At 42.7% G+C, this 23,309-nt stretch overlaps 1 protein-coding gene across 2 annotated transcripts in view; it reads left to right on the forward strand.

The window, feature by feature from the left end:
• The window catches only part of CPNE4 (copine 4), a 636,937-nt gene that overhangs the window by 577,070 nt on the left and 36,558 nt on the right, over positions 1-23,309 (forward strand). For both annotated transcript variants that reach the window (XM_027960460.3, XM_060395793.1), the window contains exons 8-9: positions 5,079-5,177; positions 19,985-20,071. In XM_027960460.3, coding sequence (XP_027816261.1) covers positions 5,079-5,177; positions 19,985-20,071 — 186 coding nt within the window. The remainder of the gene's footprint in view (positions 1-5,078; positions 5,178-19,984; positions 20,072-23,309) is intronic.

Raw genomic sequence — 23,309 nt, forward strand, 5'->3', positions numbered from 1 at the left:
CATCCTAATCCCAAGAAAAGTAATGCCGAAGAACGTTCCAACTACTGCGCAATTGCACTTATCTCACAGGCTAACAAAGTAATGCTCAAAATTCTCCAAGCTAGGCTTCAACAGTACGTCAACTGTGAACTTCCAGATATTCAAGCTGGTTTTAGAAAAGGCAGAGGAATCAGAGGTCAAATTGCCAGCATTTGTTGGATCATCGAAAAAATAAGAGAATACAAAAAAAAAAAAAAAAAAAAAACGTTTTATTGATTACACCAAAGCCTTTGACTGTGTAGATCACAAAAAAAAATGTGGGAAATTTTTCAAGAGATGGGAATACCAGACCACCTTACCTGCCTCCTGAGAAATCTATATGCAGGTCAAGAAGCAACAGTTAGAACCAGACATGGAACAATAGACTGGTTCCAAATTGGGAAAGGTGTACATCAAGGTTGTATATTGTCACCCTGCTTATTTAACTTATATGCAGAGTACATCATGTGAAATGTCAGGCTGGGTGAAGCACAAGCTGGAATCAAGATTGTGGGGAGAAATACAAATAACCTCAGATATGCAGATGACACCACCCCTACGGCAGAAAGCGAAGAGGGACCAAAAGAGCCTCCTGATGAAAGTGAAAGAGAAGAGTGGGAAAGCTGGCTTAAAACTCAGCTTTCAAAAAACTAAGATCATGGCATCCAGTCCCATCACTTCATGGCAAATAGATGGAGAAACAATGGAAACAGTGAGATATTTTATTTTTGGAGCCTCCAAAATCACTACAGATGGTGACTGCAGCCACGAAATTAAAAGGCACTTGCTCATTGAAAGAAAGGCTATGACCAACCTAGTCAACATATTAAAAAGTGGAAACATTACTTTGCTGACAAAGGTCCATCTAGTTGAAGCTATGGTTTTTCCAGTAGTCATGTATAGATGTGAGAGTTGGACTATAAAGAAGGCTGAGTACTGAAGAACTGATGGTTTTGAACTGTGGTGTTGGAGAAAACTCTTGAGAGTCCCTTGGACTGCAAGGAGATCCAACCAGTCCATCCTAAAGGAAATCAGTCCTGAATATTTTTTGGAAGGACTGATGCTGAAGCTGAAACTCCAATACTTTGGTCACTGATATGAAGAACTGACTCCTTGAAAAGACCCTGATGCTGGGGAAGATTGAAGGCAGGAGGAGAATGGGACAACAGAGGATGAGATGGTTGGATGGCATCACCAACTTGATGCATGTGAATTTGAGCAAGCTCTGAGTAGTTAGTAATGGACAGGAAAGCCTGGTGTGCTGCAGTCCATGGGGTCACAAAGAGTCAGACACAACTGAGCGACTGAACTGAACTGAACTGAACCGTGTGACTAATATCTGTAAATTATAACAATAATATTGCCACTTCAAGATTATTGTACAGGATTAGAGACCATAAAAACAAATTGCTTGGGTTCATATGAAATGATCAGTTAGAGCAGTTGAACTTCTTTTCATTCAAAGATTACCTATTGTTAGCTGTGTAGTCTTAGAAAACTTACTCTACCTATCTGTGCCTTGGTTTCCTCATCTGTAAAATGGGCATAATGATAAATTGTTCTGGGTTATACATGAATCTGGGTAAAGTATTCAGGACAGTTTCTGGCACATAGTAAGCACTATATGTGTTGTAACTATTGTAATTTGATATTTTATGATCAGGTGGAAATTAGGTAGGTAGGATACCTGGACTTCATCTCCATCCTGTACTAGATGAACTTGTAGGAGTCACTTCCCTTCTCTTTCACTAATTTCCTTCTCTGTAAACAAGGCCATCTATCAAGCTTAGACATTTTAAGATGATAAACTCCACTGTGAGCTTAAGAACTTGAGAAGGCCTCCTGGCTTGTAGATGGTTTTGAGCTGCTTCTTTCTCATCAGTCTGTCAAGGCTTCCTCATTGATTTACACCAAGAACCCTGCCTCTGTCTCAGCTTTTCTGCAGAGCAGTTGATCTGTTTACTCTTCACCAAGATGCATTCCTCTGCCAGTTGCATCAGAGCTGTCATATAAGCCAGCTTCATGGCAGGGAGAGAGAGGAAAATAGTGTTTTTATGTTTATGCCTTACTGTGTCTTCCTTCCTCTGGGATCCCTTCTGAAAAAGGTCAAAACAGAATTCTGCAACTGCTGTGATGAGAAATGACACTGATTGAAGAAGCAGAGCATATGTAAGCAGTCATGCCCACCCAAGGAGGCGGGGCCTGGAGCCCTGCTGGGCCTGACTCATCCTCCACCCCAGGGGGGCTCTGCCCCTAAAGAGAGCAAACGTCTTGAAAGTTATGGCAGCAGGTGGAAGAAGGGCAGTAACTAATGGAAGCATGATGGAAAACCTAAAAGAGGGCACAGAAGAAGTGATAGTTTTGCTTCAGATTCAGTGACAAACCAAAATATTATATACATTCCCTCTTGCTTTCCCTATATTCTTTTTTTGATTGGAGTATAATTGCTTTACAATGACGTGTTAGTTTCTGCTGTACAACAAAGTGAAATCAGCCATCAGTTCAGTTCAGTTCAGTCGCTCAGTCGTGTCCGACTCTTTGCAGCCCCATAAATTGCAACACGCCAGGCCTCCCTGTCCATCACCAACTCCCAGAGTTCACTCAAACTCACTTCCATCAAGTCGGTGATGCCATCCAGCCATCCCATCCTCTGCAATCCCCTTCTCCTCCTGCCCCGAATCCCTCCCAGCATCAGAATTTTTTCCAATGAGTCAACTCTTCTCATGAGGTGGCCAAAGTACTGGAGTTTCAGCTTTAGCATCATTCCTTCCAAAGAACACCCAGGACTGATCTCCTTTAGAATGGACTGGTTGGATCTCCTTGCAGCCCAAGGGACTCAAGAGTCTTCTCCAACACCACAGTTCAAAAACATCAGTTCTTTGGTGCTCAGCTTTCTTCACAGTCCAATTCTCACATCCATACATGACTACTGGAAAACCATAGCCTTGACTAGACAGACCTTTGTTGGCAAAGTAATGTCTCTGCTTTTGAATATGCTATCTAGGTTGGTCATAACTTTTCTTCCAAGGAGTAAGCATCTTTTAATTTCATGGCTGCAATCAGCCATAACTATATATATATATATATATATCTCCACCCTCCTGGACCTCTGCCCTCCCTATCCCACCCATCTAGGTCATCACAGAACACAAAGCTGAGGTCCCTGTGCTATATATACAGCAGCTTCCCACTAGCTATCTATTTTACACATGGTAGTATATACATAAGTCAATCCTACTCTCCTGCTTTTCCTGTATTTTAGGGAAGAGTTAAAAAGAAACACAGTAAGACACAAGGGAGTGTAGAAAAGTCTGCTTTCTCTTCTCTTCCTCTTATTGGTTTTGACCCCTTTGCATTTTTATCTGCTTCTCCCCAAGACAGAAGACTGGGTATCTGACCATCAGACTCAGGTATCCCAGGGCTGAGTTCACTACTGGGCAAAGTTAAGAGCCTAAAAGAAAGAGCCCCAGGAATACACTTCCTTCTCTTTCTGTGTCCAAGCTGGACAAGCTTTCCTTTACTTCTGGCTACAGCTAATGACTGTGTGAGTGCCAGGGTCAGTGGGCAGGAACTGACAAAGAGAGAGAAAAACCCCTGTGATGAGTAGCTGAGATCAGTGGACAAGTGTTTGACAGTGTGCTGTTCACCATGTGCTTCCTGAATGATGTTACGCACTGGATGGATGTTGATAAATCCACTGTGACAGAAAATAAATGAGTAGGAATAAGGGAGGTGGGAGGGGGGTTCAGGATTGGGCACACATGTACACCCATGGCGGATTCATGTTGATGTATGGCAAAACCAATACAGTATTGTAAAGTAAAAGAAAAGAAAAGAAAAAAAAAAAAAAAGAGAAAGTGAAAGTCGCTCAGTCATGTCTGACTCTTTGCAACCTCAAGGACTATACAGTCATGGAATTCTCTAGGCCAGAATAGTGGAGTGGATAGCCTTTCCCTTCTCCAGGAGATCTTCCCAACCCAGGGGTTGAATCCAGGTCTCCTGAATTGCACACAGATTCTTTACCAGCTGAGTCGCAAGGGAAGCTCAGGAATAAGTTTAGGGGGAGATTATGTTTTGTTTGGGGCAGCATTTCATTTTAGGTCTGTGCAGTATCCCACAGGGTCAGAAAATAGATTTATACACCAAGTTTGCCAGGAAGGACTGACCAGCAGGTTCTTCATCCAAAAACAAAAGGCCAGGATGCCCCATGTACCCCAATATTCCAGGGAAAACCTCTGAGGTAAATGTCTCATTTACTCCCTTGATCTTATCTGAGGTCTGGGGTTCCTGATTGCAAATCCCTGATTTAAGATGTAGAAGTGACATTTGAAGTGCTTGAGACCCTAGTCCAACCTCCTCACTAGAAAATATGGAGAGTCCCTCTTTATCTAAGAGCATGTGACCAAGCAGAGGGGTGGCTACTGATTTAACCTGCATTGTGTTACTTGGGAGCCCAGAAAGTAGCATTAGCACTGTTAGATGGAGCCCTCTTGTTGGAAGGTCACGTCTTAACTGTGATGTATGCATGCTTTTTAACCAATATAACTCACCTCTCTGTTTTTCACCCATTTTTTGTTTGAGTATAATTAATGATCTCACTTTTTGGCTCTCTTGCCTTCAGAAAAAAAAAGAAAAAGAAAATGTGATTCATATAATCAAATCATTGCTGCCACTGGAAGCTACAGGCATGAGCTCAGGCACCTGGTTCCATCTGCAAACCACAGAGGCTCTGCTGTGGGGAAAGCATTAGTGCTGGAGTCAGGATACTTACCTTCAAATCCCAGACTTTTCATTCACTACGTGGTACCTTTGGCTAGTCACGTATCTCCTTTTGGTCTTACTGAACTTATCTGAAAAATGGCCAAATTATTAGTCACTGTTGCAGAACAGGGCTTCTAGGAGATCATGACAAAAATGCTAAGTAAAGCCAGTGGAAACCAAAGGTGTACCTCATCCCACAGGCTGCGATCCTAGACTTTTGACCCAGAAAGTTTTCGTTGCCTTCAGCTGCTGTGGACACATTCTTAAGTTAAAAAAAAATTACTTCTTTTCTGTTGCAGTGCATAGTATGGGACTGGGACTCCAATGGCAAACATGACTTCATTGGAGAATTCACTTCAACCTTCAAGGAGATGAGAGGAGCAATGGAAGGCAAACAGGTATGTGGTGAGCCCCCTGTGGTATTTCTCCCAGACTCGCCTGTCATGATGCCTCGTTAGCACCCAGACAGAGCAGCTAGAGGTGAAATATTAGTGTATAATTAAATGAGGCCAGGAGGGAGCATGGAGGGATCCATAACCCAGGTTCTAGTGCCAACCCCAGTCTACAGCAATTAGTGTGACTTTGGACAGGACCCTGCCCAGTATGATACCATTCCTCCACTGGCAAAGTGGAGGAGTCAAATAAAGATGGTTCAAATTTTCTTTAGCTGTGTAGCCCTGGACAAGTGACTTAGTTCCTCTGTGCCTCAGCTTTCTCACTTAAAAAAAAAAAAAAGTTGATAACGGTACCTACCTGTGAAGACTAAATGAGATAATTCATGATTCACACTTGGCAGGGTGTCTTCACTTACAAAATATGTACTATTGTTATTATCTAGTAGCAGTACTCTTTCCAGCTCTACATTTCCATAACCTGATAGCATTAACTACACACTTAATGCTTTGGACAAGTTGATTCCTTCAGGTTTGAATTTTGGGCACCAGATTTTCAGTTAGTCTCACCACTTCATTCTTGATACCAAGACATAAATCTGAACACTACCAAAAACCACAGGGGCACATAGGGATTTCATTGCATCATGCAGAAGCCTGCCCCTTCTCTGTGTATCTTTCAGGCAACTGTACTTTGATAGATACATACATGCATCTGTTATTCAGTTGCTGTCTTCTGGACCCTGACCATGTAACTTCTGCTCTGACCTGTTCAGGGTTCACCTGCCCAACTTCAGCTGCAGAACCTGAATCTCTTTGCCTGAGAGCTTTTTCTGGCTGCTGAATCCTATTCTGCACCTGCCAACAGCAGGCTGAATGTGTCAGGGAAGATGTACATATTTCAGACAGCTGCCCTCAAAAAATAGCTAGTGGTAAGCAGGATATAGCACCCCATCTCTATTGCCCTTCAGGCAGCAGAACTCTGAGGTGTGCTCTGAGCAGCTGCCCACAGCTCACCAGCAGGGACTGGCCTGGCTGACAGTGGAGTCCCTGACTTGATCACACGCCCCTTTTTGGCTGTTTCCCTCTCCCAGTTCCCCACTCTTCTACTCTCGTTTCCTGGAAATACCTACTAGATGAATTGTTGTTCTTATTGTTGTGCAGTTGCTAAGCCATATGTGACTCTTTGTGACCCCATTGACTGCAGCACACCAGGCACCTCTGTCTTCCACTATCTCCTGGAGTTTGCTCAAATTCATGTCTATTGAGTCAGTGATGCTATCTAACCATCTCATCTTCTGCCACCACTTTCTCCTTTTGCCCTCTTTCCCAGCATCTTTCCCAGTATCAAGTCTTTTCCAGTGAGTCAGCTCTTCATATCAAGTGGCCAAAGTACTGAAGCTTCAGCACCAGTCTTTCCTATGAATATTCAGGGTTGATTTCCTTCAGGATTGACTGGTTTGATCTCCTTGTGGTCCAAGGAACTCAAGAGTCTTCTCCAGTACCACAAATCAAAAGCATCTGTTCTTCAGGGCTCAACCCCTTCTTTATGGTCCAGCTCTCACATCCATTTATGACTACTGGATAAACCATAGTTTTGACTATATTGACCTTTGTTGGCAAAATGATGTTTCTCCTTTTTAATACACAGTCTAGGTTTGTCATAACTTTCCTTACAAGGAGCATCTTTTAATTTCATGGGTACAGTCACCATCCACAGTAATTTTGGAGACCAAGAAAATAAAATCTGTCATTGTCTCTACTTTTCTCCCTTCTATTTGCCATGAACTGATGAGACCAAATGCCATGATCTTCATTTTTTGAATGTTGAGTTCTAAACCAGCTTTTTCACTCTCCTCTTTCACCTTCACCAAGAGGCTCTTTAGTTCCTCTTCACTTTTGGTCACTAGAGTGGTATCATCTGCATATCTTAGGTTATTGATATTTCTCCTGGTAATCTTGATTACAGCTTGTAATTCATCTAGCCCAGCATTTCACATGATGTACTCTGCATCTAAGTGAAATAAGCAGGGTGACAATATACAGCCTTGTCATACTCCCTTCCCAGTTTTGAACCAGTCCATTGTTCCACGTCCTGTTCGAACTGTGCTTCTTGACCCACACACAGGTTTCTCAGGAGACAGGTAAGGTGGTCTGGTTCTCCTATCTCTTTAAGAACTTCCATAGTTTGTTGTGATTCACACAGCCAAAGGCTTTAGCACAGTCAATGAAACAGAAGTAGCTGTTTTTCTGGAACTCCCTTGCTTTCCCCATGATCCAATGAATGTTGGCAATTTGATCTCTGGTTCCTCTGCTTCTTCAAAACCCTGACTATATCTGGAAATTATCAGTTCACATACTGCTGAAACCTAGCTTGAAGAATTTTGAGCACAACTTTGTTAGCATGTGAAATCAGCACAATTTTATGGTAGTTTGAATATTCTTTGGTATTGCCCTTCTTTGGGATTGGAATGAAAGCTGACCTTTTCTAGTCCTATAGCCACTGCTAAGTTTTTCCAAATTTGCTGGCATGTTGAGTACAACACTTTAACAGCATCATCTTTTAGGATTTTAAATAGCCCAGCTACTTGAATTTAAATCTTTGCTTTAGCATTACCTTCTGGAAGAACTCAAGCCAAGATATCTGCCATCCTTACTCTGGGACCACTAGACTCATAGACCAGAAAAGAGTGATAGCAAAGAAAGACCTTTTCTGTAAGGGATAAGACTCTGTGCCTGATCTGCTCAGAATTACTGCTCAGGGAAAATGTCCCAATTCATTTTCCAAGTCTCTCCTTTCAGATATGTCAAGATTTAACCAGACTGGATGGATATCAATTAATATCCTTTAGGATCAAAGGCTTCATCAGAATCAGACCATTTGCTGAATACCTTTCTTTGGCCTGAGAAGTCAAGCACAGTTCTCCGCATAGCTTCCACAACCCGCTCCATATACTGTTGTACACCCAGCATTGCAAGAAATTTGTCAGATAGAGGCCTTCACCCATGAGCAGGCTTTCTGAGTTTCAGGACTATAATTAAAACCAACAGTAAGCTATAAAGAAAGTGACTCCCCAGATAACTAGGAACTTATCCAGAGATGTTGTTTGTTCTTTGAATGCACAGGACAAGGCCCCTTTGAGTTAATAAATTAATGACAGTTATCCACATCACCCTCTAGAGTTTTAAAGAGTTTTACCAAGTTTTGCCTTGTTCTCCTTTACAAAGAGAAATAACAGACCAATAAACATGGGAAACATTACATCTTTAGAATGCTGGGAACATATTAAAAGTAAGATTATAGCATACATCACAACTGAAGCATACTGAAGTCTGATGCTTTAAAACAAACAAGAAAGAGTCTTTAAGTGCCTCTGAGGAAATGGATCATATGTTCTTGTTCAGGCATTAAGATGTATCCAGATCTCTGCAGCCCCATGGACTGCAGCATGCCAGGCTTCCCAGTCTTTCACTATCTCCCTGAGTTTGCTCAAATTCATGTCCATTTAGTCAGTGATGCTATCACACCATCTCATCTTCTGTCATTCCCTTTTCCTCCTGACCTCCATCTGCCCCAGTATCAGAGTGTTTTCCAAGGAGTTGACTCTCCACATCAGGTGGCTAAAGTATTGGAGATATAGCTTCAGTATCAGTCCTTCAAATGAATATTCAGGGTTGATTTCCCTCAGGATAGACTGGTTTGACCTCCTTGCTGCCCAAGGGACTCTGAGAAGACTTTTCCAACACCACAATTGGAAAACAGCAATTCTTCAGCACTCAGCCCCTTCTCTATGGTCCAACTCTCACATCTTTACGTGACTACTGGAAAAACTATAGCTTTGACTATGTGGACCCTGTTGGCAAAGTGATGTCTCTCCTTTTTTAATACGCTGTCTAGGGTTGAACTGTGGTGTTAGAGAAGACTCTTGAGAGTCCCTTGGACTGCAGGAAATCAGTTCTGAATATTCATTGGAAGGACTGATGCTGAAGCTGTACAATACGTTGGCCACCTGATGTGAAGAACTGACTCATTGAAAAAGACCCTGATGCTGGAAAAGATTGGAGACAGGAAGAGAAGGGGACGACAGAGGATGAGATAGTTGGATGGCATCATCGACTCAATGGACAGGAGTTTGAGTAGGCGCCAGGAGTTGGTAATGGACAGGGAAGCCTGGCATGCTGCAGTCCATGGGATCGCAAAGAGCTGGACATAACTGAGTGACTGAACTGAACTGAACTAGGTTTGTCATATCTTTTCTTCCAGGGAGCAAGCATCATTTAATTTCATGGCTGTAGTCATGGTGTGCACTGACTTTGGAGCCTAGAGTTAAGTTCAGTCGCTCAGTCATGTCCGACTCTGCGACCCCATGAATTACAGCACGCCAGGCCTCCCTATCCATCACCAACTCCTGGAGGTCACTCAGACTTACGTCCATCGTGTCAGTGATGCCATCCAGCCATCTCATCCTCTGTCGTCCCCTTCTCCTCCTGCCTCCAATCTCTCCCAGCATCAGAGTCTTTTCCAATGAGTCAACTCTTCGCATGAGGTGGCCAAAGTACTGGAGTTTCAGCTTTAGCATCATTCCTTCCAAAGAAATCCCAGGGCTGATCTCCTTCAGAATGGACTGGCTGGATCTCCTTGCAGCCCAAGGAACTCTCAAGAGTCTTCTCCAACACCATAGTTCAAAAGCATCAATTCTTTGGCACTCTGCCTTCTTCACAGTCCAACTCTCACATCCATACATGACCACAGGAAAAACCATAGCCTTGACTAGACAGACCTTTGTTGGCAAAGTAATGTCTCTGCTTTTGAATATACTGTCTAGGTTAATCATAACTTTTCTTCCAAGGAGTAAGCATCTTTTCATTTCATGGCTGCAATCACCATCTATAGTGATTTTGGAGCCCAGAAAAATAAAGTCTGACACTGTTTCCACTGTTTTCCCATCTATTTCCCATGAAGTGATGGGACCGGATGCCATGATCTTCATTTTATGAATGTTTGGCTTCAAGCCAACTTTTTCACTCTCCTCTTTCACTTTCATCAAGAGGCTTTTTAGTTCCTCTTCACTTTCTGCCATAAGGGTGGTGTCATCTGCATATCTAAGCTGACTGATACTTCTCCCGGCAATCTTGATTCCAACTTGTGTTTCTTCCAGTCCAGAGTTTCTCGTGATGTACTCTGCATAGAAGTTAAATAAGCAGGGTGAAAATGTACAGCCTTGGCGTACTCCTTTTCCTATTTGGAACCAGTCTGTTGTTCCATGTCCAGTTCTAACTGTTGCTTCCTGACCTGCATACAGATTTCTCAAGAGGCAGGTCAGGTGGTCTGTATTCCCATCTCTTGAAGAATTTTCCACAGTTTATTGTGATCCACACATTCAAAGGCTTTGGCATAGTCAATAAAGCAGAAATAGATGTTTTTCTGGAACTCTCTTGCTTTTTCCATGATCCAGCAGATGTTGGCAATTTGATCTCTGGTTCCTCTGCCTTTTCTAAAACCAGCTTGAACACCAGGAAGTTCACGGTTCACGTATCGCTGAAGCATGGCTTGGAGAATTTTGAGCATTACTCTACTAGCATGTGAGATGAGTGCAATTGTGCAATAGTTTGAGCATTCTTTGGCATTGCCTTTCTTTGGAATTGGAATGAAAACTGACCTTTTCCAGTTTTGTGGCCACTGCAGAGTTTTCCAAATTTGCTGGCGTATTGAGTGCCGCACTTTCACAGCATCATCTTTCAGGATTTGAAACAGCTCAACTGGAATTCCATCACCTCCACTAGCTTTGTTCGTAGTGATGCTTTCTAAGGCCCACTTGACTTCACATTCCAGGATGTCTGGCTCTAGATGAGTGATCACACTATCATGATTATCTGGGTCGTGAAGATCTTTTTTGTACAGTTCTTCTGTGTATTCTTGCCACCTCTTCTTAATATCTTCTGCTTCTGTTAGGTCCATACCATTTCTGTCCTTCATCGAGCCCATCTTTGCATGAAATATTTCCTTGGTATCTCTAATTTTCTTAAAGAGATCTCTAGTCTTTCCCATTCTGTTGTTTTCCTCTATTTCTTTGCATTGATCGCTGAGGAAGGCTTTCTTATCTCTTCTTGCTATTCTCTGGAACTCTGCATTCAGATGCTTATATCTTCCCTTTTCTCCTTTGCTTTTCACTTCTCTTCTTTTCACAGCTATTTGTAAGGCCTCCCAGACAGCCATTTTGCTTTTTTGCATTTCTTTTCCATGGGGATGGTCTTGATCCCTGTCTCCTGTACAATGTCACGAACCTCAGTCCATAGTTCATCAGGCACTCTATCTATCAGATCTAGGCCCTTAAATCTATTTCTCACTTCCACTGTATAATCTTAAGGGATTTGATTTAGGTCATACCTGAATGGTCTGGCGGTTTTCCCTACTTTCTTCAATCTGAGTCTGAATTTGGTAATAAGGAGTTCATGATCTGAGCCACTCAGCTCCTGGTCTTGTTTTTGTTGACTGTATAGAGCTTCTCCATCTTTGGCTGCAAATAATATAATCTGATTTCGTTGTTGACCATCTGGTGATGTCCATGTGTAGAGTCTTCTCTTGTGTTGTTGGAAGAGGGTGTTTGCTATGAGCAGTGCATTTTCTTGGCAAAACTCTATTAGTCTTTCCCCTGCTTCATTCCGCATTCCAAGGCCAAATTTGCCTGTTACTCCAGGTGTTTCTTGACTTCCTACTTTTGCATTCCAGTGCCCTATAATGAAAAGGACATCTTTTTTGGGTGTTAGTTCTAAAAGGCCTTGTAGGTCTTCATAAAACCATTCAACTTCAGCTTCTTCAGAGTTACTGGTTGGGGCATAGACTTGGATTACAGTGATATTGAATGTTTTGCCTTGGAGATGAACAGAGATCATTCTGTTGTTTTTGAGATTGCATCCAAGTACTGCATTTTGGACTCTTTTGTTGACCATGATGGCTACTCCATTTCTTCTAAGGGATTCCTGCCCGCAGTAGTAGGTATAATGGTCATCTGAGTTAAATTCACCCATTCCAGTCCATTTTAGTTCACTGATTCCTAGAATGTCGATGTTCACTCTTGCCATCTCTTGTTTGACCACTTTCAATTTGCCTTGATTCATGGACCTGACATTCCAGGTTCCTATGCAATATTGCTCTTTACAGCATCAGATCTTGCTTCTATCACCAGTCACATCCACAGCTGGGTATTGTTTTTGCTTTGGCTCCATCCCTTCATTCTTTGTGGAGTTATTTCTCCACTGATCTCCAGTAGCATATTGGGCACCTACTGACCTGGGGAGTTCCTCCTTCAGTATCCTATCATTTTGCCTTTTCATACCATTCATGGGGTTCTCAAGGCAAGAATACTGAAGTGGCTTGCCATTCCCTTCTCCAGTGGACCACATTCTGTCAGACCTCTCCACCATGACCTGCCCGTCTTGGGTTGCCCCGCGGGCATGGCCTAGGAAAAGGAAATCTGCTGATGGTTCTACACTTTTCCCCTTTTATTAGCCATGAAGTGATGAATTAGTTTTTTCAATGTTGAGTTTTAAGCCAGCTTTTCACTCTCCTCTTTCACCCTCATCCAGAGGCCCTTTAATTTCTCTTTGCTTTCTGCCATTAGAGTGGTATCATCTGCATATCCGAGGTTGTTGATATTTCTCCTGGGGATCTTGATTTCAGCTTGTGCTTCATCTAGCCCAGCATTTTTGCATGATGTAATCTGTATATAAATTAAATAAGCAGGGTGACAGTATACAGCCTTGACATACTCCTTTCCCAATCTGGACCCTAGTACATTGTTTCATGTCCAGTTTGAATTGTTACTTCTTGAACTTCTTGACCTCCAGTTTCTCAGGAGGCAGTTAAAGGTGGTGTAGTATTCCCATTTCTTGAAGAATTTGTTGTGATTCACAGAAAAGCTTTCACCCAGTCAATAAAGCAGAAGTAGATTTTTTCTGTAATTCCCTTTTTCTGTGATCCAGTGGATTTTGGCAATTTGATCTCTGGTTCCTTTGCCTTTTCTAAATCCACCTTGTATATCTGGAAGTTCTCAGTTCATGTAGTGTTGAAGCCTAGCTTGAAGGAATTTGAGCAATACCTTGAGGATGGGAGATGAGTGCAATTATACAGTAGTTTGAACATTCTTTGGCATTGCTTTCTTTAAGATTGGAATGAAAACTGAATTTTTCCAGACCTGTGGCCATTGCTGAGTTTTCTAAATTTGCTTTCATAATGAGTGCAGTACTTTAACAGCATTCAGTCTTTAGGATTTTAAATAACAGAACTGGAATTCCATCACCTCCACTAGCTTTGTTTGTAGTAATGCTTCCTAAGACCTACTTGACTTCACACTACAGGATATCTGGTCCAGGTGAGTTTCCACACTACCGTGGTTATCCAGGTCATTAAGGCCTTTTTTTGTATAGTTCTTCTGTGTATTCTTGCCACCTCTTTTAATCTCTTCTGCTTCTGTTAGTTCCTTGCCATTTCTGTCCTTTATTGTGCCCCATCCTTGCAAGAAATGTTCCCTTGGTATCTCCAATTTGCTTGAAGAGATCACTAGTCTTTCCCATTCTATAATTTTCATCTGTTACTTTGCATTATTCACTTAAGAAGTTTTCTAATGTCTCCTTGCTATTCTCTAGAACTATGCATTCAGTTGGGTATATCTTTCCCTTTCTCCTTTGCCTTTTGTTTCTCTTCTTTTCTCAGCTATTTATAAGGCCTCCTCAGACAACCATTTTGCCTTCTTGGCATTTCTTTTTCTTTGAGATGGTTTTGGTCACCACCTCCTGTACAATATTATGAAAAGCTGTCCATAGTTCTTCAGGCACTCTGTCTCCCATATCTAATCCCTTGAATCTATCTGTCTCCTCTACCAGAGTAAGACCTGGTTTTCCCCACAGTTAGGGTCTCCCATCAGGAAGCTTGCCTCTTATCCTCATCCGTCAGAAGGCACACAGAATAAGCAACAACTACAATACCACTGCCTTTGGAATGAACACAAAAATCACAGAAAGCTAACCAAAATGATCACATGGATCACAGCCTTGTGTAACTCAACGAAGCTATGAGCCAGGCCATCCAGAGCCACCCAAGATGGACAGGTCATAGTGGAGAATTCTGACAAAATGTGGTTCACTGGAGAAGAGAATGGCAAATCACGTTAGTGTTCTTGCCTCGAGAAACCCATGAATAGTATGAAAAGGCAGAAATATATGATACCTGAAGATGAGCCCCCACCCAGGTTAGTAGGTATGCTATGGGGAAGAGTGAAGAAATAGCTCCAGAAAGAATGAAGAGGCTGGGCCAAAGCAGAAACAACACTCAGTTGTGGATGTGTTACCGCTAGGTTAAAGTAAAATCTAATGCAGTAAAGAATAACGCTGCATAGGCACCTGGAATGTTAGGTCCATGAACTGGACGTGGTCAAGCAGGAGATGCAAGATTGAACACTGACATCTTAGAACTAAATGAACTAAAATGGTTGGGAATGGGTGAGTTTAATTCACATGACCATTATATTGCCTACTGTGGGCAACAATTCTTTAGAAGAAATGGAGTATCCCTCACAGTCAGTGTACTCTGTGCTTAGTTGCTCAGTCGTGTCTGGCTTTTTGTGACCCAATGGACCACAGCCTGCCAGGCTCCTCTGTCCATGGGGATTCTCCAGGCAAGAATACAGGAGTGGGTGGTCATGACCTCCTCCAAGGGATCTTCCCAACCCAGGGATCGAACCCAGATCTCCCACATTGCAGGCAGATTCTTTACAGTCTGAGCCACTGGGAAAGCCCAAGAATACTGGAGTGGGTAGCCTATCCCTTCTCCAGGGGATCTTCCCAACCCAGGAATCGAATCAGGGTCTCCTGCACAGCAGGCAGATTCTTTACCAGCTGAGCTACCATGGAAGCCCAATAAGAGAGTCTAAAATGCAGTACTTGGGTGCAGTCTCAAAAACAACAGAATGATCTCAGGTTTTGTTTTCAAGCAAACCATTCAACATCACAGTAATCCAAATCTATACCCCAACAACTGATGCAAAGCTGAAGTTGACAAGTTCTATGAAGACCTACAACACCTTCTAGAACTAACACTCAAAAAAGGTGTCCTTTTCATCATAAGGGATTCGAATGCAAAAGTAGGAAGTCAAGAGATACCCAGACTAACATGCAAGTTTGGCCTCAGGATACGAAATAAAGCAGGGCAAAGGCTAACAGAGTTTTTATCAAGAGAACAGGCCGATCATAGCATACACACTTTGCCAACAACACTAGAGATGACTCTACAAATGGACATCATCGGATGGTCAATATCAAAATCAGATTGACTATATTCTTTGCAGCCAAAGGTGGAGAATCTCTATGCAGCCAGTGAAAACAAGATCTTGGAGCTAACTGTGGCTCAGATCATAAACTGCTTATTGCAAAATTCAGGCTTAAATTGAAGAAAGTAGGGAAAACCACTAGGCCATTCAGATATGACCCCAATAAAATCCCTTATGATTTCACAATGGAGGTGACAAATAGATTCAAGGGATTAGATCTGGTAGACAGAGTGCCTGAAGAACTATGGACAGAAGTTCATAACACTGTACAGGAGTCAATGACCAAAACCATCCCCAAGAAAAAGAAATGCACAAGGGCAAAGTGGTTGTCTGAGGAGGCTTTACAAATACCTGAGGAAAGAAGAAAAGCAAAAAGCAAGGGAGAAAGGGATAGATATACCAAACTGAATTCAGAGTTGCAGAGAATAGCAAGGAAAGATAAGAAGGCCTTCTTAAATGAACAAGAACAGAAATAGGGGGAGACAATAGAATGGGAAAGACTAAAACTCTCTTCAAGAAAATTGGAGATATCAAGGGAAATTTTCATGCAGGGATGGGTATAATAAAGGACAGAAACAGCAAGAACTTAAAGAAGCAGGAGATATTAAGATGAGGTGGCAAGAATAAACAGAACTGTACAATTAAGGTCTTAATGACCCAGAAAACCATGATGTTATGCTCCCTCTTTCTGAGCTGCATATCCTTGAGTATGAAGTCAAGAAGACATTACTACAAACAAAGCTAGTGGAGGAGATGAAATTCCATCTGAGATATTTAAAATCCTAAAAGATGATGATGTTAAAGTGCTACACTCAATATGTCAGCAAACCCAGCTGGTAAAGAATCTGCCTGCAGTGCAGGAGACCCCAGTTTGATTCCTGGGTCAGAAAATTCCCCTGGAGAAGGGATAGGCTACCCACTCCAGTACTCTCAGGCTTCCCTTGTGGCTCAGCTGGTAAAGAATCCACCTGCAATGCGGGAGACCTGGGTTTGATCCCTGGGTTGGAAGGTCCCCTAGAGGAGGGCATGGCAACCCACTCCAGTATTCTTGCCTGGAGAATCCCCATGGACAAAGGAGCCTGGCAGGCTACTGAGCATGGGGTGGTAAAGAGTAGACACCACTGAGAGACTAAGCACAGCAACACAGCACAGCAGTGGCCACAGGACTGGAAAAGGTCAGTTTTCATTCCAATCCCAAAGGGAAATGCCAAAGAATGCTCAAACTACTGTATAATTGCTTCATTTCACATGCTAACAAGGTTATGCCCCAAATCCTTCAAGCTAGGCTTCAGAAGTATGTGAACCAGATGTAGGATTTGGGTTTCCAAGAGGCAGAGGTACCAGAGATCAATTAAATTGAGAACATTCATTAGATCATAGGGAAAGCAAGGGTGTTCCAGAAAAACACCTCCTTGTGCTTCATTGACTATGCTAAATCCTTTGACTGTGTGAATCACAACAAAATGTGGTAAATTCTTAAAGAGATGGGAGTGCCAGACCACCTTACCTGTCTCCTGAGAAACCTGTGTGTGGGTCAAGAAGCAACAGTTTTAACTGGCCATGGAACAATTGACTGGTTCAAAAATGGGAATGGAGTACTTTAAGGATGTATATTGTTACCCTACTTCTTTCACTTATTAATATATGCAGAGTACATTATGTGAAATGCTGGACTAGATGAATCACAAGCTGTAATCAAGATTGCCGAAATATCAACAACCTCAGCATGCAGATGATACCATTCTAGCGGCAGAAAGTGAAGAGGAATTAAAGAGCATCTTGATGAAGGTGAAAGAGGAGAATGAAAAAGCTGGCTTGAAATGCAACATTTCAAAAACTAATATTACGGCATATAGTCCCATCACTTCATGGCAAATAGAAGGGGGGAAGTGGAAGCAGTGACAGATTTTCTTTCCTTGGGTTCCAAAATCACTGTGGAGGTTATTGCCGCCATGGAATTAAAAGACCCTTGCTCCTTGTAAGGAAAGCTGTGACAATCCTAGACAGCATAGTGAAAGGGAGAGGTATCACTTTGCTGACAAAGGTCAATATAGGTAATGCTTTGGTTTTTCCAGTAGTCATGTGTGGGTGTGAGACTTGGACAGTAAAGAAGTGTCTGAGTCCGGAAGAATTGACAATTTGGAATTTTGGTGCTGAGAAGACCCTTGAGAGTTTCTTGCACTGCAAGGAGATCAAACCAGTCAATCCTGAAAAAGAAAATCAACCCTGAATATTCATTGGAAAGACTGATGCTGAAGCTGAAGCTCCATCCAATACTTTGGCCACCTGATGCAAAGAGCAGACTTATTGGAAAATACCCTGATGCTGGGAAACATTGAAGGCAAAAGAGAAGGGGTGGCAGAGGATGAGGTGGTTAGAGAGCATCATCAACTCAATGGACGTGAGTCTGTGCAAACTCCAGGACATGGTGGAGGACAGAGGAGCCCAGGGTGCTTCAGTCCACGGTGTTGTAAAGTGTCGAACATGACTTAATGACTGAACAACAACAAAACAAAAACTGTAATTATACATTGTGACAAATGCTATTAAAAACCTGAGCCATTTTAGTTATAAAGGTGTGACATAAAAGAGATCACCTGAAAAAAAAATGAAATTTAACATGAGGGCCCTTAAAAATGAAATGTCAACCATGTAAAAAGCAAAGAAACAGCATTTCAGGTAGAGGGAACTTTGCGAATTACTGAGTCAGAAAAGCGTTTGGTGTGTTTAAGGATCTGTAAAGCGACCAGTTTATCTGTAGCAGAGAGCATGAGGGAGCCATGCATGGATATGCATGATCAAGAACAGAGGCAGAGGCCAGGAAAAGAAGGTTCTGATAGCTTGGAGAAAAGAGTTTCTATTTTCCTATAAATGTGTTGAGAGCACACTGAAGACTCCAATTTAGTAGCCACTACCTATATACACCTATTTCAGTTTTAATAAGTTTTAAGTTAAATTCAGTTAAATTTCAGTTCTCTCTCTCTCTCTCTCACTTACACACACACATACACACACATATCAAGTGTTCTGTAGCTAGTGTCTTTCACATTGGTTGGTACAGATGTGGAATCTTCTCATTATTGCAGAAAGTTTTATTGGGCAATGCTATGAGGAGTCTAGGCTGAAGAATGATAAGATTGGATAATTACATTATTTTTTTCAAGATTACTCTGGCTACTGTATAGAGAATCAGTTGTAGAGAGACAAGAGAGTGAGGCAGGGAGATTTTTCAGGAAGCCACAGCTATAGACAGGACAAGAAGTCAGCAATCTGGGCTGAGTTTCTCTGCAAAACTCCTCTCTGCTCCAAACAATGCCAAGGGGACTCACTCCTGCATTTGTGCCTCTGCAGCTGGAGTAACTGAGATGTTTCTCAATGTGCTCTTTTATCCTCTAGGACACCAGCCTAGGCTAATTTCACATGGTGGTGAAAACATTCAATCAGCAAGAGCAGGGCAAGCCCCAGTGCACAGACACTTGTGAAACCTCTGCTCACTTTTGTTAATGTCCCATCAGTCAAAGCAAGTCACCTGACGAAGTTCAGAGTCATCGTGCACTGGGAAGAATGGGTCGTTGTGGACAGTGCTGTATCAGCCTATCCACTAACATCTGCCTCAGAAATTTTTTTGTTTTCAGACACTTTCAGTTGTCAGGGGGTGAAATTTTGTCTTCTGAGTGGAAATCCAAGGATGGCTCCTCTAGGACAGTGGGCAGGAGCAATTCGGTGACTCTTGGATGTTTGACTTTGTCAGAGGTCAAAATGCAGTTAGCTTTGTCCCATGAAGTCTTTTTTTTTTTCTTTTAATTTGTAGAAAGGTTGAGCTCTGTTCACGCATCAACTCCCATCTGCCTCCTCATTTCTGATTCTATCCCTCACAGAAGCCCCTCTGGAGAAAGTGCCACCATTATGACGTGTATCGATCCATCATTTTAGTCCTCTGTGAAGTTAAGCAAACTCATTATCCCCATCATCTTCCTATAACCAGCATTCAATGTTCCTCAGTTTTCCTGCCTCTTAAGTCAATTCCCAGACACTAACACTCAGCATTTGGGTTACTCAGCTATGTGCCCAATATCTCTCCTTCTCTCTGCTTTTTGATTTGACCCCTTTCATAGCAAGCATTTATAAGTGTCAGGTACTGTTCTAAATGTATTATAGGGGTTACTCATTCAATCCTCATGATAACCCTATGAGATAGCTATAATTACGGGCTCCATTTTATAGAGGCAATATGCAAGGCATGAGGGCATTGAGTCATTTGTCAAAGGTCACACAGCTGGAAAGTGAGGAGCTGGGATTCAAACCAGGCAGGTGATTCACAGTCTTCCTCTCACCACTTCTCCTTCCTTCCCCTCCAGAGGCAAGGGGGTCAGCTAGAGACCAGGGGTCAGCCCTCAGGACCACCTGCAACGGTGCCCAGGGGCCTGCTCATGAATGACTGCACTTCTTCCTGAGCTCGCAATCATAGTATAATCTTTCTTATTGCAGGTGCAGTGGGAGTGTATCAACCCCAAGTACAAAGCCAAGAAGAAGAATTATAAGAACTCGGGCATTGTGATTTTGAATCAGTGCAAGGTATAAACATAGCCCCTGTCTTCCAGGAGTATGAAACTAAGGCTGTCTGGGAGGAAGGCCCAGGTGGTCTGCACAGAAAGAGTGTCAAGAAGATATGGTCTTTTTAAAATAAAAAAGTCAGAAAGTCAAGGTATTAGTGGACGTACATTAAAAGTTTGGGTGGTTTTGGAGCTGTGATAAGCCAATGCCTCCATCACCTCAACAAAGACAGTCCTGCCTGAAGATAACAGAGTCCTGGTCACAGTCAGGTTCTTCTCTGCCCAGGACAGCACCAGAGGGAGGTCCCCAGATGGGGGCAACCAACATTTCTAAAGCTCCTGAGTGAGCGAGTGAAAGTCGTTCAGTTGAGTCCAACTCTTTGAGACCACTTTGACTATAAAGTCCATGGAATTCTCCAGGCCAGAATACTGGAGTGGGTAGTCATCCCCTTCTTCAGAGGATCTTCCCAACCCAGGAATTGAACCCAGGTCTCCTGCATTGCAGGCGAATTCTTCATCAGCTGAGCCACCAGGAAAGCCCAAGAATACTGGAATGGGTAGCCTATCCCTTCTTCAGGGAATCTTCCTGACCCAGGAATCGAACCAGGGTCTCCTGCTTTACAGGCAGATTCTTTACCAGCTGAGCTAAATGGAAGCCCCCATTTACATGTAATAAGCACTAAGTTTTTAATAAAAAAGATTTTAAATAGAATAGTTAATATTATCAGAACTGTACCAAGATAATGTAATACCACAAAAAGTTATGGAAATAGCAATAATCTGCTAATAACAGGATTATTTCTATTACATTCTAAATTCAAATTTTAATCTTCACTTATGCATATTTCACAAAAGAAAACACTAATATTAAATTTTAGAGTCAATTTTTACTCTTATGTTTTTGTACTTTTATTCCATTACTACATTAAAGTATTGCCATTTCAAAGAAACATCTACAGCTTCCCAGAAGAACTAGTTTTAATACTGGCAGTCTTCCTGTTTAATACGCACCAATATAAATCTTTTCTTGTCAGAGATCTCAATATTAAGTACTCTACACCAGGCCTTTTGTTCTGTGAACTCTGTTTCACTAAAACTTGCGTTCTCCATTTCCTCTTCGTAACCACAGACACACTCAGACTTAAAGATTTATCTTTCTTATGTATATTCTGCATGCCACCTCTGTCTCTGGAAGACACTTTCCTTCCTGCTGACACTTTCTAAAGCACCTACTCTGTGCTTGTCACACCAAGTGATAATCCCTAGTACTTACCACTCAGTGTTCTGTACGTGGCACCTCCTCCATGCTGAAGAGATGCCATGAAAACAAGACATGGGGGATGAGTAAAGCACCTAAAAATTTCTCCCGGAGGGGCTCTAACTCCGCAGAAAATCTCCTCTGGGAATAATTTTGCCACTGGTTGAGTACTTACTATGGTAAAAATAACTATAATACGTTCTGTTATTCCTACCACAACTCTGAGATTTCTACTTTCAGATGTGATTGTAACTAGTTCATTGTCTCACACACATGTAAGAGCTGAGATTTGAATCTCTGTCTGTCTGACTCCATGATGTGAGACTTCCATGCCATCCAGTTTCTCTCTAAATATCTCAGGTTCCTTTTCTCAGAGTTGGCATTCCTGGCTTCCAGGGGCTGTAGGAGCCCATTCTCACATAACGGAAGAGTCAGGCTGAAGACTGATGGGTCTGGCTTAGGTCACAGGCCTATCTCGTGAACTAATTACTGGAATTAGATGATAACAGTGCTTACGATTGGCCATCTGGGGCCGTTGCTTTGATAATGTTTGCTGTATTTTATGATGTTTTGATATCTTGGGGCCTTGCATACTGGGAGGAACTGCCTCTCTTAGGTTTAGCTAATTCCTTAAGATAGCAATCAGCATGCCTATGAGCCCATCTTTGACATGCAGACAGAGCAATCCAGAGCCTGTATCCCTAGCCACCCCCTTTCCTGAGCTCTCACCAAGCTCACACCAAGCCAATATTCCCCCTGCCCTGCATCACCCCAGAGCCAGTTTCAGACAATTAGAGACCATCCGTATTGCCCAGAGCCTCCAGAATCACTCATTATTCAGTCCTAAACCTGCTTAACTGCTTACCTTGCCTCACTCTTTCCTCCCCACAAAAACCACCATAGTGACTTTTGTCTGTGCTTTCCCTGCATGCCTCCTGCCTCCTGCCTAATCCAGTGCTACCCCCATGTGGCCCCCTTGTGTGGCAGGACATGCGTTCAGTCCTTTGGGGAGCTGTGAATAATCAACTCTTCTTTCAAAGGCAGTTGTCTCTGGTTGTCTTACCTACCTACCTATACAGACCAAATCCTGGTGCATTCAGAACAGTCCTGTGCCCATAGAAGCAGGAGAAAAGACGATCCAGATGAGTCGGTTCAACCGTCCATCTCTGTAAGGTGACTGTGCATATAACTATTTTGATCTAAGAGTCTGGCACTCAGAGGACATGGTATTGATAGGGATACAGTAGTAGGTCCACCCACTCCAATATTCTTGGGCTTCCATGGTGGCTCAGACAGTAAAGAACCTGCCTGCACTGGGGGAGATCTCCCCTGGAGGAGGGCATGGCAACCCACTCCAGTATGCTTCCCTGGAGAATCCCCAGGGACAGAGGAGCCTGGTGGGCTACAGTGCTTGGGGTCACAAAGAGTCAGACACAACTGAGTGACTAAATACAACACAGCATCTCAACTATCAGGCAAAGCATCCCCATAAGGAAGCCGGGAGCAGGCACTATTCTGAGGGCCCAGTAAACATCAGCCCTGAGACAAGTCTGCTGATAGATGTGTGCCACCTGGAGGTGGTGCCTGGAAATGCTGCCACAGGGTTTTGTGGGTCAGTCTTTGGGAAGCTGCCCTGAGCCTCAGATGTAATATGAGAAGCAGAAGCGAGGGTCAAAAATCAGCTGATGGTTGTACCAGTAAAATGATCCAGATTGTGAGCTCTTTAACTGCAGGTACCATGCCTGTTTCTCTTTTCCCTGTATCCTTAGCATCCAGGGCATGGTGGAGGCTCAATAAATCCTTGTCAAATAACTGCATAGATGAATGTCACCAAGACTCAAGCAGCAGAATCATAATGAAGCAGAAACGAAGACTAGAAATCAGTAAAGAGTGTGAGAACACAGAAGCTAGGGGTAGGGCAGGAAGCAGGAAGCCTGTTGACTTCCAGCCTAGAGGTCAAAAGGATGCATTTGGGTCCCACCTCCACCATCTAGGTAGATGA

The sequence above is a fragment of the Ovis aries genome, chromosome 1 (genome assembly GCF_016772045.2).
Source record: "Ovis aries strain OAR_USU_Benz2616 breed Rambouillet chromosome 1, ARS-UI_Ramb_v3.0, whole genome shotgun sequence".
Classification (NCBI taxonomy): domain Eukaryota; kingdom Metazoa; phylum Chordata; class Mammalia; order Artiodactyla; family Bovidae; genus Ovis; species Ovis aries.